At 47.6% G+C, this 16,884-nt stretch overlaps 1 protein-coding gene across 1 annotated transcript in view; it reads right to left on the bottom strand.

Moving 5' to 3' along the window:
* Positions 1 to 12,173: 12,173 nt before the first annotated feature.
* TMEM233 (transmembrane protein 233) overlaps positions 12,174 to 16,884 on the bottom strand; it is a 31,459-nt gene continuing 26,748 nt past the window's right edge. Inside the window, exon 3 of the mRNA XM_036353204.1 lies at positions 12,174 to 14,051. Coding sequence (XP_036209097.1) covers positions 14,045 to 14,051 — 7 coding nt within the window. The 3' untranslated portion in view covers positions 12,174 to 14,044. The remainder of the gene's footprint in view (positions 14,052 to 16,884) is intronic.

Genomic DNA, 16,884 nt, shown 5'->3' with positions numbered 1-16,884 from the left:
GAGGAATGGGCACCTTCCCCTCATTTGTATGAATACGCCGCGAGGACTACCAGGGGCCCGCACCTTGATGTAAAATAACACATTGGGCTGGTCCTAGGGGAAGTGGCTGAGGTGTATAGTTTATCCCTTTTCCAGTTCATGTTATGCGAGCTGTCTTGCAGGATGACCCTGACACAGGTCACCCAGCCCATCAGAACCTGGGCTCATGACACGTGTTCTGGTTAACATTTAATTTTTGAGAGGCCTTCAGTTTCCTGACTCATTTCTTTATCAGTACCCATATATGGCATAACCACTATCTACCAGGCACTGTGGTAGACCTGGCAATTGAATGGTGGGCAAAGCAGACCCATGCTCTGTGCTCTTAGTGCTGATGATCCAGCCAGGAAGAGATGCATTAATCAAACAAACATCCAACAGTCATCTGTGACAACATGACCCACTTAGGAGGTCAGGGAAGGCTTCCTGGAGGAAGAGACAATTAAGTTGAGATTTGAAGACTGTAGGTATTAACAGTGAAATTTGTTTATCAAGCCCTATTATGCATCTGGTATTGCACTTGATATATCAACTTGTAATCCCCAAAGAGTCCTGTGAGAGATCTATTATTTTTTTAAATTTTTTTGTTAATCCTCACCAGAGGATACCTTTCCATTGATTTCTAAGGAGAGCGGAAGAGAGGGGGAAAGATAGGGAGCGACATCGATGTGAGAGAAACACATTGATTGGTTGCTTCCTGCTCGAGCCCCCACCATGGCCGGGGCTGGGGAGGAACCTGCAACCAAGGTACATGCCCCCAACTGGAATCGAACCTGGGACCCTTTGGTCTGCAGGCTGACGCTCTATCCACTGAGCCAAACTGGTAGGACGAGATCTATTATCACTTGTATTTTATAGATGAAGAAACTGAAGCTCAGAGAGGTGAAGTGACTTGTTCAAGGTCACAGAGCTGGGAACCAGTATTCGAATGCAGGCAGCTAGCTGATTTAGAAATGTAGGCATCATGGACAGATCACTGGGGAAGGGGTGAGGCGAGATTATTTGGGGTAGGCCAATGGGTGAGGCTGATCAAGATTATAAATATAAAGATGGAATGGTCACTCAGTGAAGGAGATCAAACCAGTATTTTTGTTTTAAAATCTATTGAGTTTTATAACTATGGGCCCATGTTTCTGATTGTTACCAACCTAATTAAAAATGGAAAGTTTGAGGTCATGAATTGTTTGGTGTAAGATACTAACTCAAGAAGGTGGGATCACTTATTAAATAGTGAATAAGGCTCTAGGTTTGGCTCAGTGGATAGAGTGAGCCTGTGGACTGAAGGGTCCCGGGTTCGATTCTAGTCAAGGGCACGTACCTCGGTTGCAGGCTCCTCCCTGGCCTGGGCCCTGGTCGGGGCTCATGGAGGAGGCAACCAATTGATGCGTTTCTCTTACTTTCCCTCTCTCTTCCACTCTCTCTTAAAAAAATCAATGGAAAAATATCCTTGGGTGAGAATTAAAAAAAAAAAAGTGAATAAGGTTAACACCAATGATTGTGATCATGGCAGGCAATGTCCCCAGCACCCCTTAGGTGGCAGTAAAGAGCAATGAGAGATACTTGCTCCCCCCCCCCTCCAAAAAAATTAAATGTCTATGTTTATAGGTGTGAATGAATATGGTAAAAACTTCAAGTAGTATAGGAGGTATTGAATAAAAAAAACTAAAAGTTTCCCTCACATCTCATTCAAATCTCTATTTCCTTCCCCTCCAAATAAACTCTTAAGAGTTTCTTATATATTTTTTTGGGGGGGAGGGGGGCGGCAGTGTTGGTTATAATGGTACTAGAGGCCTGGTGCATGAAATTCATGCATGGCAGGGAGGCTTCTGCGGGGAGGGGTCTCCTCATCCCAGCCTGCATGCCGGGAGCCGGTCCATCCTTGCTGTTTCAAGGGACCTGGCATATATGGCATACTGTTCTTAATATGTTTGCTCACCTTCTTGGCACTATGTGTTTTAACCAAGGTCACCTCTCTGAGAAAGGTTGTTTCCCCAGGTAGGGATTTTCCCCTGAAGTTAGGGAGGGAATAAAACCCCTTAACTAAGTGCCAGGAGGGTAATTAATCACTTTAACTATGAACAATCATGCTTAAGCTACATAATCTTTACTCCCTGGAATGGAGATAAGAAACGCCCTAACCTTTGGAATAGAGATTCATAGGATTGGAATCAACTGGTATAAATACAGATGTAACAAGACAACAGGACACAGAACCTACACAGAACCTAGAGACAGAAGAACTTCGCTGGAGAGAACATGGCAGAAGATCCTGGACAGAAACTGGCCACAGAACCTAGAGACAGAACCTAGCGAGAGAACCTGGCTGAAGAACCTAGAGACAGAACCTGGCTACAGAACCTGGATAGAACTTGGCAAGAGAACCTGACTAGAACCTGGTGACTGAACCTGGCTGGAGAACCTGGACAGAACCTGGCTGGAGAACCTAGCGAGGGAACATGGCTACAGAACCTGGCTGGAGAACCTGGAGAACCTAGCAAGAGAACATGGACACAGAACCTGGCTGGAGATCCTAACCAGAACTTCGCTGGAGATCCTGACCAGAACTTGGCTAGAGATCCTGGCTAGGCTGCTGATCAACTGAACGCTGTCTCCGTGTCATTCCTTCTTTGCCAACTCCGTCCACACCTTTGGGGACCCCTGGACCTGCTGGGGTTGGACCCCAGCACCTGCACCCTCTCCAATCCGGGACCCCTTGGGGAATGTCTGACTGTCATTTTAGGCCCCATCCCGGCCTAAACAGACAGTCGGACATCCCTCTCACAATCCTGGACCACTGGCTCCTAATTGCTCACCTGCCTGCCTGCCTGGTCACCCCTAACTCCTCCCCCTCCCCCCGCTGGCCTGATCACCCCTAACTGCCTCCCCCACCGGCCTGTTCACCCCTAACTGCCCCCCCTCTGCCAGCCTGGTTGCCCCCAACTGCCCCCCCTGACAGCCTGGTTGCCCCTCATGGCCCCCCCCACTGGCCTGGTTGCCCCACGCAGCCTGCATGTTCAGTCGTTTGGTTGTTCCTCACTAACCCCCCTGCCGGCCTGGTCTTAGGCAGCCATCTTGTGAGGGTGTGAGGGTTAATTTGAATATTACCTCTTTATTATATAGGATAACTTTTTCCATAAAAAGTATTTGCTTATATATCTCTCTCCTTTAAGAAATTCCTGCCCCCTCCCTGGGTATATATTTCCATGTCAGCACATACAGATCATCCTCACTTTTTAAATGGCTGCAGATTCCATAACAGTAATAGTTAATATTTATAGAGTGCTTACTGTATACTGGTACCTGCACTGTTCTAAACACTTTCCTAGTTTTAACCCACTTAATCCTCACAGAGTCTTAAGAGGGGCATTCTGTTATTATCCCTACTTTTCATATGAGAAAACTAAAGGATAGTGGCTATGGAATTTGCCCAGCATCACGAAGCTAATCAATGGTGGAGCCAGCATTTGGATGCAGGAAATTCAACCTCTGAGTCTACACTCTTAACTACTATGTTAAACTCCAGGAGCAGAGATGTACCATATTTGACTTAGATCTGTGCTTTTGTAATAGTCTTTAAAATTACTTATCTTAAAAAAATACATATCTTTATTCATTTAAGAGAGGAAGAGAGGGAAAGATTGAAACATCAGTGATGAGAGAGAATCATTGATTTGCTGCCTCCTGCACGTCCCCCTACTGGGGATCAAGCCAGCAACCTAGGTATGTGCCCTTGACCAGAATCGAACCGGGGACCCTTCAGTCCACAGGCTGATGCTCTATTCACTGAGCCAAACCAGACAGGGCTATTTATCTGTTTTAAATTGGGCTAAAATATATTGTAAAATATTCCCAGGATTTTGGTTTTATTCATGTATGGCAAGGCCACTGAAAAGATAGTTGATTACACTCAGTTCCCAGGGGGAGGGGGAAACTCAGGGCCACAGGAGAGAACCCTGAGTTGGTCGCAGGCAGAGAGAGTGAGGGGAAAGCATGCAACCGCCATTATTATGGTTTCTGAGAACAGGAATGGGGAAGGCAAGGCAAGCAGTTGAGCAGGTTTGGGATTGGATAGTCTGAATAATTCGGGTGGCTCTGGGCTACAGGGGTGGTCTCTAGTTGTCCAGTCCCTGGCCCTAGGATGATGAGGATAGAGGACTGGTTGGTTTGCATATTCCATACAACTCTTTTACTATCCCTAGAAGTTAGTTAACCTTGGGAGGGGCAGTCTCTCCCTTTCCCCGAGGCCCTAAGATGTCAAAGCATCATAAAGTGTAGAAAATTCAAAACAATGTACATAACAGAAAATTTACCATCGTAACCATTGTCAAATGTACACTTCAGTGTCATTTAAATACATTCAATTCTGGTGCACCCTCACCACCGTCCATCTCAAGACTGTTTCTGTCTTGAAAACTGAAACTTTACACCATTAAATGGTAGCTCCCTATGCCTCCTGGAGCCCTAGAAAGTGCCTTTCCACTTCCTGTCTCTACGAATTTAGCTGCTCTAAGACCTCACACAAGTGGAATTACAGTATCTGTCCTGCGTCTGGCTTACTTCACCTAGCATAATGCCCTCAAGGTCATGCATGTTGTAGCATGCGTCAGAACTTCCCTCCTTTTCAAGGCTGTATAGTATTCCCATATGTGTATGTACTACATTCTGTTTACCTGTTCATCCATTGATGGACACTTGGGCTGTTTCCACCTTTTGGTTCATAGTAAATAATGTTGCTATGAACATGTTGTACAAGTATCTTTTTGAGTCCTGCTTTTTGGTATATACCCAGAACTGGAATTGCTGGCTCATAGGATAATTCTATGTTTAATTTTTTGAGAGAGAGAGAGGTGGGGGGGTGGTTGAGAAAAAAAACAGAAACGTTGATATGAGACAAATATCAATAGAGCCCTAGCTGGTTTGGCTCAGTGGATAAAGTGTCGGCCTGCGGACTGAGGGGTCCCAGGTTCGATTCCAGCAAAGAGCACGTGCCTGGGTTGCGGGCACGATCCCCAGTAGGGGCTGTGCAGGAGGCAGCCAATCAATGATTCTCTCTCATCATTGATGTTTCTATCTCTCTTTTCCTTCTTCTCTGATATCAATAAAAAAATTAAAATATCAATAGGCTGCCTCCCACCCACCCCCAATTGGGGATTGAACCCACAACCCAGATATATGATTGTTTTTTCTTCTGTGGATATCAAGTATTGTACATAGGAAATAAATTTTAGACACAGAGTTGAGACCTTATATATCTGACAAGGTTCCAAACAGAAAATGTGTTGTAATTAATGCAAATCTGTCCCCAAAGTTCAGCCCACACAAATTTATGTTAAGCTTGCAACTAATTAGGGAAAATGGGGAAATAGGAAGGTAAGTCATTTAATTCTATTATTTTTTTTTTGTAAAAAAAAAAAAAGTAGTGTTATTTTTTTTCTCAGGTATGAACTAGACCAGTGATGGCGAACCTTTTGAGCTCGGCGTGTCAGCATTTTGAAAAACCCTAACTTAACTCTGGTGCTGTGTCACATATAGAAATTTTTTGATATTTGCAACCATAGTAAAACAAAGATTTATACTTTTGATATTTATTTTATATATTTAAATGCCATTTAACAAAGAAAAATCAACCAAAAAAAAAAATGAGTTCGTGTGTCACTTCTGACACACGTGTCATAGGTTCGCCATCACTGAACTAGACTATGAGGGTCAGTTTATGATTTATGGGAGTTAGTCGAATGTAATGATTAAGAAAATGGACTTTAGAATCAAACTGCCTGGGCTCAAATCTTAACACTGTGTAGTTGTGTGACCTTGAATGAGTAATTGAACTTCTCTGTGCCTCAGTTTCCTCAGAGGAAAAGATGAATTAATAGCCGTGTTTATATCTAGGTTGTTAATGACAATTGAGTGAAAATACATTTTAAAAGCTTAGCACAATACTTAGCAGATAGCAAACCATATATTTGCCATAGTATCCTATCTAATAAAAGAGAAACATGGTAATTGGCGTACGACCGCTACCCTTCCCATTGGCTAATCAGGGCGATAATGCAAATTAACTGCCAGCCAAGATGGTGGCCGGCAGCCAGGCAGCTTGAAACTAACATGAGGCTTGCTTGCTTCAGTGACGAAGGAAACCAACGTTCCCCGCCTGCCTTGCCGGCCTCTGAGCCTGCAGTTTAAGAAACATTGTAACAAATATAGAAGCTAAACAAAACCCCAGAAACCTGCTTTCAGCGAGCTGGGATCTCAGAGCTGGAGTTATACATTGTTTCGATTATAGAACCCAGCAGAGGCCTCAGAGCTGGAGCCAGAGCTAAAGCTGGCCCAGAATAAAAAAGAAAAGAAAAAAAGGAGCAGTTGGGAGCTTCAGTCACCCGCGAGCCTAAAAACAGCCCTCAGCCCCTCACCCAGACTGGCCAGGCACCCCAGTGGGGACCCCCCACCCTGAAGGGTGTGTGACCAGCTGCAAACAGCCATCATCCCCTCACCCAGGCTGGCCAGGCACCCCAGTGGGGACCCCCACCCTGAAGGGTGTGTGACCAGCTGCAAACAGCCATCATCCCCTCATCCAGGCTGGCCAGGCACCCCAGTGGGGACCCCCCACCCTGGTCCAGGACACCCTTCAGGGCAAACCAGCCAGCCCCACCCATGCACCAGGCCTCTATCCTATATAGTAAAAGGGTAATATGCCTCCCAGCACCGGGATCAGCGTGACAGGGGGCAGCGCCCAAACCCCCTGATCGCCCTGCGGCTCTGTGTGTGACAGGGGGTGGGGCCACAACCTCCCTATCCGCCCTGCTCTGTTCCTGACAGGGGAAGGCACCCCAACCTCCTGATCAGCCCTGCTCTGTGCCTGATAGGGGGAGCTCCCCAACCCCTGATCGCCCTGCGGCTCTGTGTGTGACAGGGTGCGGCGCCCCAACCCCCTGATCGGCCCTGCTCTGTGTGTGACAGGGTGTGGCGCCCCAACCACCCTCTCCCCACACACAGGCCCTGCTCTGTGTGAGACGGGGTAGAGCCATAACCTCCCCATCGGCCCTGCCCTGAGTGTGACAGTGGCAGTGCCCCAACCCCCTGATCGGCCCTGCTCTGTGGGTGATAGAGGGCGGCACCCCACCCCCCCTCCCCCCACGGGCCCTGCTCTGTGTGTGACAGGGTAGAGCCATAACCTCCCCATCGGCCCTGCCCTGACTGTGACAGTGGCGGCGCCCCAACCCCCCAATCGGCCCTACCCTGAGCATGACTGAGGGTGGCATTGCAACCTCCCAATCCGCCCTGCTCTGTGAATGACAGGGGGCGGCGCCTCAACTCCCCAATCGGCCCTGCTCTGAGCCCGACCAGGGGCTGCACCTAGGGATTTGGCCTGCCCTCTGCCACCCGGGAGCAGGCCTAAGCCAGCAGGTCGTTATCTCCCGAGGGGTCCCAGACTGCGAGAGGGCACAGGCCGGGCTGAGGGAACCCCCCCCCCCCCATGTTTTCATAAAAAACATGATTAAGCAACTTTTTTTGGGGCAAAATAGTTAAGTTTAGAATTGCAGAATATAGAGATTTAAGAATAAGCCCCACTGAGCCAGCCTTTGTCTTCCACAGTCACTGGGAATTTTACTCTTACCCACCTTTAGTGTTTCTAAAGAACAGAGATGAGAATAATTGTGCCTACCTTGCTTTTGAGAATTTTAAGGCCAGAACTAAGTCTTAGAGTGAGCTAGCCTGAAAATTACCCTGGAAATCAGCCAAAAATCTTTCAAAAGCAATGACTGTACCTTAGTGCTTTGAACTAGTGACTACTGGCAGGTTTGGTCCTGGGAGGGAGTCGAGGCCCTGGAGCCAGCCTGCCCAGGTTCAAATCCTGCATCTACCACTTTCTAGTTATGGCCCTTGGCAAGTTACTTAACCTTCCCATGCCTCAGTTTCCCCATGTATCAAAAGTGGACAATAAATAGTAGCTTAGTCAGTTGGTTCTTGCAAAGATTAAATGGCACAAGTGCTTAGAACAGTGCCGGGCACACTATAATCTTTTAAAGCATTATCTCCGCTTCCGTTTTTCCTTAAAGGTTACTCTGGAAACTGTTGCTTCTTTTCTCTACCAAAGTTGTTCAATTTCCCTCCAACTTGTTTCTGGATCCCGTTACACAAACACAAAGGATTATAAAAAGCAAAGAAATACGCTATTCCTCAAAGGGGCACCCTAAAGTGCTTTTCTCTCACTTCCACTAGGGGGCAGTCCAGCCCCAAAGGAAGCCCTGGGGAAAGGCCACCCACACAAGTTGGGGCTTATTTGGATCCATATCTTCTTAAAATAACTTTTGGGTGTTGCATGCATTTTCATGATTTCCTTTTTCTAAACCGTCATGATAAAAGCAACAACAAAATAAGTGAGAATGATTTGATCAGGACTTCGAACCAAGTCCTTGGTTGATCACATCTTACTTCAGAAATCAGGTTTAAAGCTGCAAATCAGAATGTAAAAATAAGGCCAAGGTGATGAAGCAGTATTTGGTTCTGTTCTCTTGTACTATCTCTCCCTCTGTTTGCGCCCTTACTCATGACATATTTACTCATTCTTACAGTCAACAAGTAATGACTGGAAACCTGTAGGCCAGGCACCAGGTGTGCGGAGGTGAAAGACGTGGACATGACTCCTGCTCTCAGAGGGGCTGATGGAGCGCTGGGGTGGACAGACAGGAAGTGATCATTACACACTTGATGACTGTTTCTCATTCCCATTGTGGGGAGCCCTTGAAGTAAGCTACAGGGCTGGGTGAGCATGTAGCAAGGAGACCCTACATCCTGGAGAGCTGGCATGTCAGAGAAGAAGAGGCAAAGGCATGGACATTAGCCAGAGGGACGGCATATGGGAGAAGAGCCTTTTACTCATTCGAGAAATATGTGTAGAGCATCTGCCATGTGCTACATCCTTTTCTAGGTGCAGAGGAAATAAAACAGGTGAAGGGATGGCGAGGGGTTAGGGGTGGGGTGGCTGCCTTAGGTGAGCAGCTGAGACCTGGAGGAAGAGGAAGGGCCAGCTAACTGAAAATCCAGGAAACTGTCTGGGCAGAGGAACGGGCACATACAAAGGCCCTGAGGCAGGAAGGATCGTGGCATGTTTGGGGAACAGCAGGAAGGCCAGTGTGGGTACAGCAGCATGAGGGAGGGGGGTGGTAGGAAATGAGTTCTGAGAGGCAGCCAGGGGTCTCATCACCTAGGACTTTTCTGGCCATGGTTAAACGTTAGGATTTTCATTGGGTGGGTGGGTGGCTGGGAGTTTAGCAGAGGAATGGCATGGTTCCGTTTAGGTTTTGAGACCAGCAGGGCTGTGTGTGAGTGCTGCCGGGGAATGAATGTGAAAGCAGCATGTGTAGGCGGAATAATGGCCTTCCAAAGACATCCCGTACGAAATCCCAGGAACCTGTGAATATGTTAGGTTACAAGGCAAGGTGGGGATTAAGGTAGCAGATGGGATTAAGGCTGTTAATCAACTGCCTTTAAAATAAGGAGATTATTCTGGATTGGGGGAGGGGGAAGGAATGTAATCATAAGGGTCCTTAAATCAGAGAGAGGGAGACAAAGGAGTCAGAACCAGAGAGATCTGATGCGAGAAAGACTACAGTGGCCATGCTGACTGCAGATGGAAGGAGGCCAGGGGCCCAGGAGTGTGGCCCGCTCTCGAGGTGGAAAAGGCAAGAAACGGATTCTCCTTTAGAGCCTCCAGAAACGAATGCAACCCTGCCGGCACCTGGATGTTGGCCCAGTGAGACCCATTTCAGACATCTGACCTCCCAGCCTGTAAGAGAACAAGTGTGGGCTGTTTTCAAGTCCCTGAGTTTGTAGTATTACAGCATCAGTCAGAGAAGAATAGGCAGGGAGACCCAGGAGAAGGCTATGTGATGGTTTGGATGAACTTGGGCACTGGCTCGGGAAATACTGTATTTACTTGCCGACAAGGTGCTGGTGTGTGAGTTAGGGCCTCTTTCCTGCCGGTCACCAGCCACTTGTTGCCTCTGCAGAGGCAGGATTTGGCCTTTCTCAAGTTCCTGTCTGTACACTCCCTCCGAAGCACAGCTCGTCCCCATACACAGGATTCCATGTCACCTGGCCAATCAACAGTGCCAGGAGCAGACAGCTTTGGAAAACTAGACGCCAGAGCACCTCGGTGAACCAGCGTCTGAGTGTGAAGTGGGCAGGTGTACACTCGGACGGGAAAGGGGATGAACATTGTGACTGGACCACCGCAGACTTGATCTGGCCACTCATCCGGGCCTTAGAACAGGTAGGTGCCCAGGAGACACTCAAATGCCTGACACCAAGCATGCACAAGGGCCACTCCGCACCCCCGCTCCTGGCCCGCGATGAATAAATCTCTGTGGGAACAAATCACAAATAAGCCTGTCTCTATTGGGAAGGGGATGCCTTCTTTCTGAGGCTTCTCCAGGGGTGATGGGTGGTGCTTGGGTGGTCCTTATGCCTCTCTTTGTATTTGTCAAAAATCACAATTCAGAGTATTTGGCTTAGAGACCTATTTTTATAGGGTAACTCTCCAGGCTCAAATATGCCACATCCAGGAGTAATTTTGAAGGACTGGCAGTAACTAATGAATGTGGATGCTGTCTTAAAATAATATATATATTTTTTGTAGTCGGTGACCCAAAACTGTTTCTTATATTTAGAAGCCTGGGTCTAGGGTTACGTATCAAGATACAGGCAGAGCACTGTTTTGCTGAATGCAGCTGTCCCGGTGTCAGCCAAAGATAATTTGCTGATACAGGAGCTGAGGCCAGCGATTTTGTGTCTGCATCTGCTTCTGCCCATAACTCGTGGGCAAAGACAGGGCAGCACCCAGAGCAGTCTCAGCCTTAGCAATCACGGAGTGGTGGTGGGACAGGGCATTCGCCCCCGAGGCTTCCCCTCTGGGGACCAGCCAGTCCTCCCTCCTGCACAGTGACTGCCAGACACTGTTCCTGCCTCTGTCTTAGCTCAAGTTCTTTCTAATTGTGCGGGCACCTGCTCCCCTGCTCCACGGCGAACCCTTCCAGGGTTCTCTCTCGATCATTTCGGCATCGCCAAAGCCTAGCCCCGTTTCTATGGCCGGACGGGTGCTCTGTAAATAATGATTGAATGAGGAAATGGATGCGGGTGACAGCCAAGTGGAGAAATGGTTTGAAAAGTGATGGGATTACTTTTGTCCTGCGGGTGGTAGGCACAGGGAGAAGCAGCAAGCTTAATGCACGCAGTGGTTTTTGTTTTGTTCCTTTCTCACCTCTCCTTCTGGTAACAGCACTTTGGTTTTCCTTTGGGAAACCTGCCCACACCCTCAGTCCATAAAGTTTGGGTGGAGCTGACCTCACCCTGAGCTCCACTGGCAGGATTGTGCCCCAGGCCGGCTAACGCGGGAGCCACACACCCCTGGCCACGGCAGCAGCTTGTGTGGGAAGCAGGGCTGCACCTGCTTGTTGATAGTTGCTGTCCACTCTGATGGGGTGGTTCCAGTTCCGAATCAATTGTGCATTATTTCGAATTGAACTTTTTTTTCTTTGTAGTTATTAGGGAAGAGACACAGATAGGGTGACGTTCTTAATAAAGGCTGAGCACCAAGACCCAGTCACACTTGACACCATCCCTGGAATTTTCATTTGTGTGAGGCAGTAAACTCTTTGTTCTAGCTCTTTTTTTTCTTTTCTTTTTTTGGTCACTGGCTGCTGAAAGAGTGCCCTGGCTGATGCACTTGGTCAATCCTTTTTCTATCTGTGCTTTTTGGAGTGGAGCAGGGGCATCTGAGCCTGTAGAGGCCCTGGAGAAGACCATCACCTGCTTTGTCACTATGAAAACTCTCTGCCAGGCCGGGGGTGGGGGGGGTGGGGGTGGGGGGAGGAGGCGACAGAAAAAATCAGACCCCTCTCTCGATCCCAGGGAGCTCACTTGGTGACTTTATTGGATCTCCATTTTCAATGCCTCCTAGAAGGGCTTTTCAGGCCATAAGTATTTCTGAGTTGATACCTGTTTGGCCCACCCCTGGCCTCTCTGTGGTCTCCCCTACAGACGGAGGCTACTATCCATGAGCCCATTTGGTAAGGGGAGTCTCTAGAAGGTTGGGAACCCCAAGAAAACACACACTGTGGTAAACAGGATTACTTAAAACCATCTTTATTCTGCCTCTTAGCAACACCTTGCATTTGATTTGGGTAAAAGTTCAGGGAGCCAAACACAAACAAAAAAACCCCCACGATGTCAGAAACAGAGATGAGGATCCAATCTCCTGGAATGGCACTCGGATCTCCGTGTGCTGAGGCTTCATGACCCTAATTCAGTGTCCTCCTGGGACAAGTGCTGGCTCATGACGGACGACACCTGGGCGAAGTGACAGGCGGAATCCGATGTCCGTCAAAGTCTGTTTTCTGCAGGGGTCCGGGATCTTCACAATGCCTGAGATTCACAATAATCTAGGAATAAGCACTCTATGCCAATTCATTCTCATCACAACACGGAGGTACGCAGGCAGGTGTTGCTATCTCCGTTTTTCCTGAAGAAGCAATTTCACAGAGAGGCGGAGAAACTGGCCTAACATCAATTTGCATAGTCAGCCAGGGACACACGTGGAATCCAGGTGTTTTGACTCAGCCTCATGTTCATTCACTTAGAATAAGCTGCCTTTTCTCTGAGGAAAGAAAGTTCGTTATCACCGTGTCTCCAATATTCTTGAGCTCATTTTTGCCATATGTACATGTCACCTGTTGTGTTAATCACTTGATATTTGCTGAGTCCACTTATTTTTCAAGTAAATTTATTTTAACAGAAACGATATATCAAATCCCTAAGAGGAAGCTATCAATGGAAGGTAATTAATAAACATAATGACCACAACACCATGTATTACGTTCTATCTCGACAGAAGACTTTGAACCTGAGACCTGCTCTTTCTTTCCTGAGACAGGAAAGGAGCCAACATTTCAAAAAGGTGTTAAGGACCCATGAGCCCTAAACAGAGTTTGAAAAAGAACAGAAAGGGGAAATGTTCTCTGTGATTCAGTGTCATTTACTGTTGCGTCTATAAACGGCTTAAAAATTGTGGACCACCAGTGGTGTGCCTCGCACTCTGTGGAACACGGGGCTGGCGTGTTCTGGCAGGCAGAATAATGGTGCCATCAAATCGGTACAATCACACCTAAAGGGCTTACATTTGACAGAAAAGAAATACAATGGGTGGCATTTCCAGGTGGCATCCAGGAAAATCAAAGACCTTGCCTGAGACTTGCAAAAAACCCAAAACAAAACAAAAACAAAAAACAGAGAGAGAGAGAGTTTGGAAAAAAAGCACATTCCATAAACACAGCCAGTTTATTCCCAAGACTGGGATGGGGAGGGTGCTTGTGTACCTAGAATTGACCACTAAGTACGTTCTCTCTGTTGGGGTGGAGAGTGAGGTCCGGGTCAAGTTGACCAACGGTGGATGCAAGCAGGGAAGGGGGCCTTTAGGAAAACTGGGCCAAGACCAAAGGCCAGAGACTCCTGCATTTGTCTTTGATGAGGGAGGAGCTACTGAAGATTGAAGCGAAGCTACCACATGTAAAAATAAAAGGAAAAAATGCACAAACTCAGCTCTATTAGACAACGGTAAACATGCTGCAAATGTTTGTACTTGACATTGCAAATACCATCATCCATTGCTCTTCCTAGAGCTCCCTCCACCCTTCCTCCCCTCCTCCCCCCGAAAAGTAATGGGATTTCCTGAGGCTCATCTCTGGAGAAGAGGAATGGACACAGTGGTTTTTGCTAAACTGAAACAGTGAGATTTGATTTAACAAAAAATCAATGGCTGGCAGATCTGGCTGTGCTGCTTGGTTTTCCTACATTTTAGACTTTAACGTTCATTTGCCAGGGACCTGCCTCTGGAGAGTCCTGGAGGAAAAGATCTCACAGTCGGAAGTCAGGATCCATTCCTCAGAAACTCCTCTGGGGGGTGTGTGGATGAGGTCCAACCTCCTTGCGTGGGGCGACTGCCGGCTGCTCAGGATCTGTGGTGCAAACAGACAGAGTGAGGAGAGAAAGACAGCCGGACCAGCCTTCTCGTCCTTTTTCCACGGCGATTACTCTGATTAAACAAGTGCTGACGTGGACTAGCAGAACTGCATGCTTTGGAGTCTGAGCACCTTGGAGAAACAGATTGTGTTTGGAAATGTATTTTATTTTACTCGTGGCTCCTGTAAAAAAAAAACACCCAAAACAACCCTAAATGATACAGATGCAGCAAAATGCCTTTTGAGCATTTCTCCTTAAGGGTTACTAGCACTGTTAGCATTTGGCATGCTGCTTCCAGACACTTTTTCCTCTGCATTAAATCCATAAATATGCACTTAGAAATTCATCTTGTGGGTGTGTTTACATAAATGGGATCATGCCATGTCTGTGTGTATAACTCATTCATTTATGATTCTAGTGACTAGAATCTAGTCAGTGCTTACAGCCGGCAGTGCTCTGGGCACTGCTAATACCACCAACAGCTACGGAGTGAGGACCCTGGGCCCAGCACTGTGCTTTACACAGTTTAATCTTCACAGCCTTATGAGATAGGCACTGTTTTTTTAAAATTATATTTTATTGATTTTTTACAGAGAGGAAGGGAGAGGGATAGAGAGTTAGAAACATCGATGAGAGAGAAACATCGATCAGCTGCCTCCTGCACACCCCCTACTGGGGATGTGTCCGCAACCAAGGTACATGCCCTTGACCGGAATCGAACCTGGGACCCTTCAGTCTGCAGGTCGGCGCTCTGTCCACTGAGCCAAACCGGTTAGGGCTGTTTTTTTTCCCCCTTAATATATTTTTATTGATTTCAGAGAGGAAGGGAAAGAAAGAGAGAGATAGAAATATCAATGATGAGAGAGAATCATTGATTGGCTGCCTCCTGCACACCTCACACTGGGGATGGAGCCTGCAACTCAGGCATGTGCCCTGACCAGGAATGGAACCGTGACCACCTGGTTCATAGGTCAATGCTTAACCACTGAGCCATGCCAGCTGGGCAGTAGGCACTTTTATCCCCATTTCATAGATGAGAGAACTGAGGCACAAATTGGTTAAAAGGGCACATGGCTACTAGGAGGGAGCACCTGGATTTAAACCCCAACAGTCTACCTTCAAAGTAAGCACCCTGAAGTGTTATGTTCTATTACAGGCAATGATGGGAATGAGAATGTTCCTGGAGTTTTCGTTTCAGCAGGAGGAAACGCCATAAAAACATATATCTATGTATTATATATATATATATCCCATGTTCAAAGGCTGTTAAATCACATTGTTTACCCATATCTTCAGAAAAAAATCACTTCTGTCGTGGTAAACAACCTGCTTCCTTATTTAAAATGGTCTGGCCCTCTAGCAACTTCAGCTTGAAATTATAGCTAATTTGCCTACAAACGTCAGGTGGTCATAATAATCTGGCCACTCAGCGTATATAAAAGCCTAAGTAACTGGGTGACCGGTCGCTATGATGTGCACCGACCACCAGGGGGCAGATGCTCAATGCAGGAGCTGCCCCCTGGTGGTCAGTGCGTTCCCACAGTGGAAGCGCCTCTCAGCTGACCAACGGGCACCAGACTCCAGGCTCATGGTTGGCGAGCGCAGCTGTGGCTGTGCAAGCCTCTCCCCCTCTGCCGCAGCGCTACTGAGTGGAGGCTGTGGCAGGCGCAGTGGGGCCGGGATGAACATGAGTGGCGTCTGGCCCGGGCTCCAGCTCGGGCTCCAGCTCCTCCCCGGCCGCTTGCTGCTTTGCACACTACTACACCCCTCAGGGGATGTCGGACTGATGGCAGTCCGACATCCCCCAAGGAGTCCTGGATTGCAAGAGGGCGCAGGCCAGGCTGAGGAACCCCACTGGTGCATGAATCTGTGCACCAGGCCTCTAGAGATTATATATTGGTACATAACTACATCTGAAATAGTATAGTAAACATATAAATGTATAAGTAAATGTGTATATATAATTTCTGAGGGGGTGATACTAGGAAGAAAGGTGAAGTTGGACAAGGGGACAGAGAGAAGAAGGGTGGGCTGTGGGCACTGTTTTAGCCAAGTTGGTCAGGGCTACCCTTTCCGCTAATGTAACATATGAGCAAGTATCTGAAGGAATGATGGGAACAAGCCATGTGGATTTCAGGAGGAAGGAAATCCTAGGCAGAGGGACCCGCAAGTGCAAAGGCCCTGTGGCGGGAGCACATTTGTGTTGCTCCACCAAGAAGGAAATTCGATGTTACTGAAGTGGAGGAGTGAGAGGAGGGTGCTGGGAAGGAGAGCATGTGGGGCCTTATAAAGCCAAGCAAGCGAGATTTCCATGTTTGAATTGTAGGGTGTATTCTATCCCACAGGTGAACCCACTGCCTATTTAACCATTTCCCACTGATGGACATGTAGGTTGCTGCACGGTTTCCGCTATTTCAAACACAGCCGCAATGAACATTGCTGTTTCTCACCCTGGCTGCACAGAATAATCCCCAGCGCCCTGACACCTACCCGTGTCCAGCCCTGTCACTGGAGATTCTCGTCTAACTGGTCCCGGAGGGCTCTGGGCGTTGGTATTTTTTAAAGCTCCCCAGGAGATTCTAATGTGTGGCTAAGGGGAAAGAACATGCCTTTTCGTGCACCTGTCTCCAGGGGGGACACTGAGAAGTAGAATTGCTGGGTGGGAGAGCACATGGATTTTAAAGTTTAATAGCTGCACCTAATGGACCTCCCAGAGCCTTCCACCAGCAGTGGAGTGTCCAACGCTTCACACTCTCACTGACCTTGATATTGTCTGTCTTTTTAATTGCTTCAATCTGCCAGACAAAGGAAATAGAGTATTCTGTTGTT

Source organism: Myotis myotis, unplaced genomic scaffold, assembly GCF_014108235.1.
Source record: "Myotis myotis isolate mMyoMyo1 unplaced genomic scaffold, mMyoMyo1.p scaffold_m19_p_20, whole genome shotgun sequence".
NCBI lineage: Eukaryota > Metazoa > Chordata > Mammalia > Chiroptera > Vespertilionidae > Myotis > Myotis myotis.
This window is presented reverse-complemented; position numbering and strand designations above follow the sequence as displayed.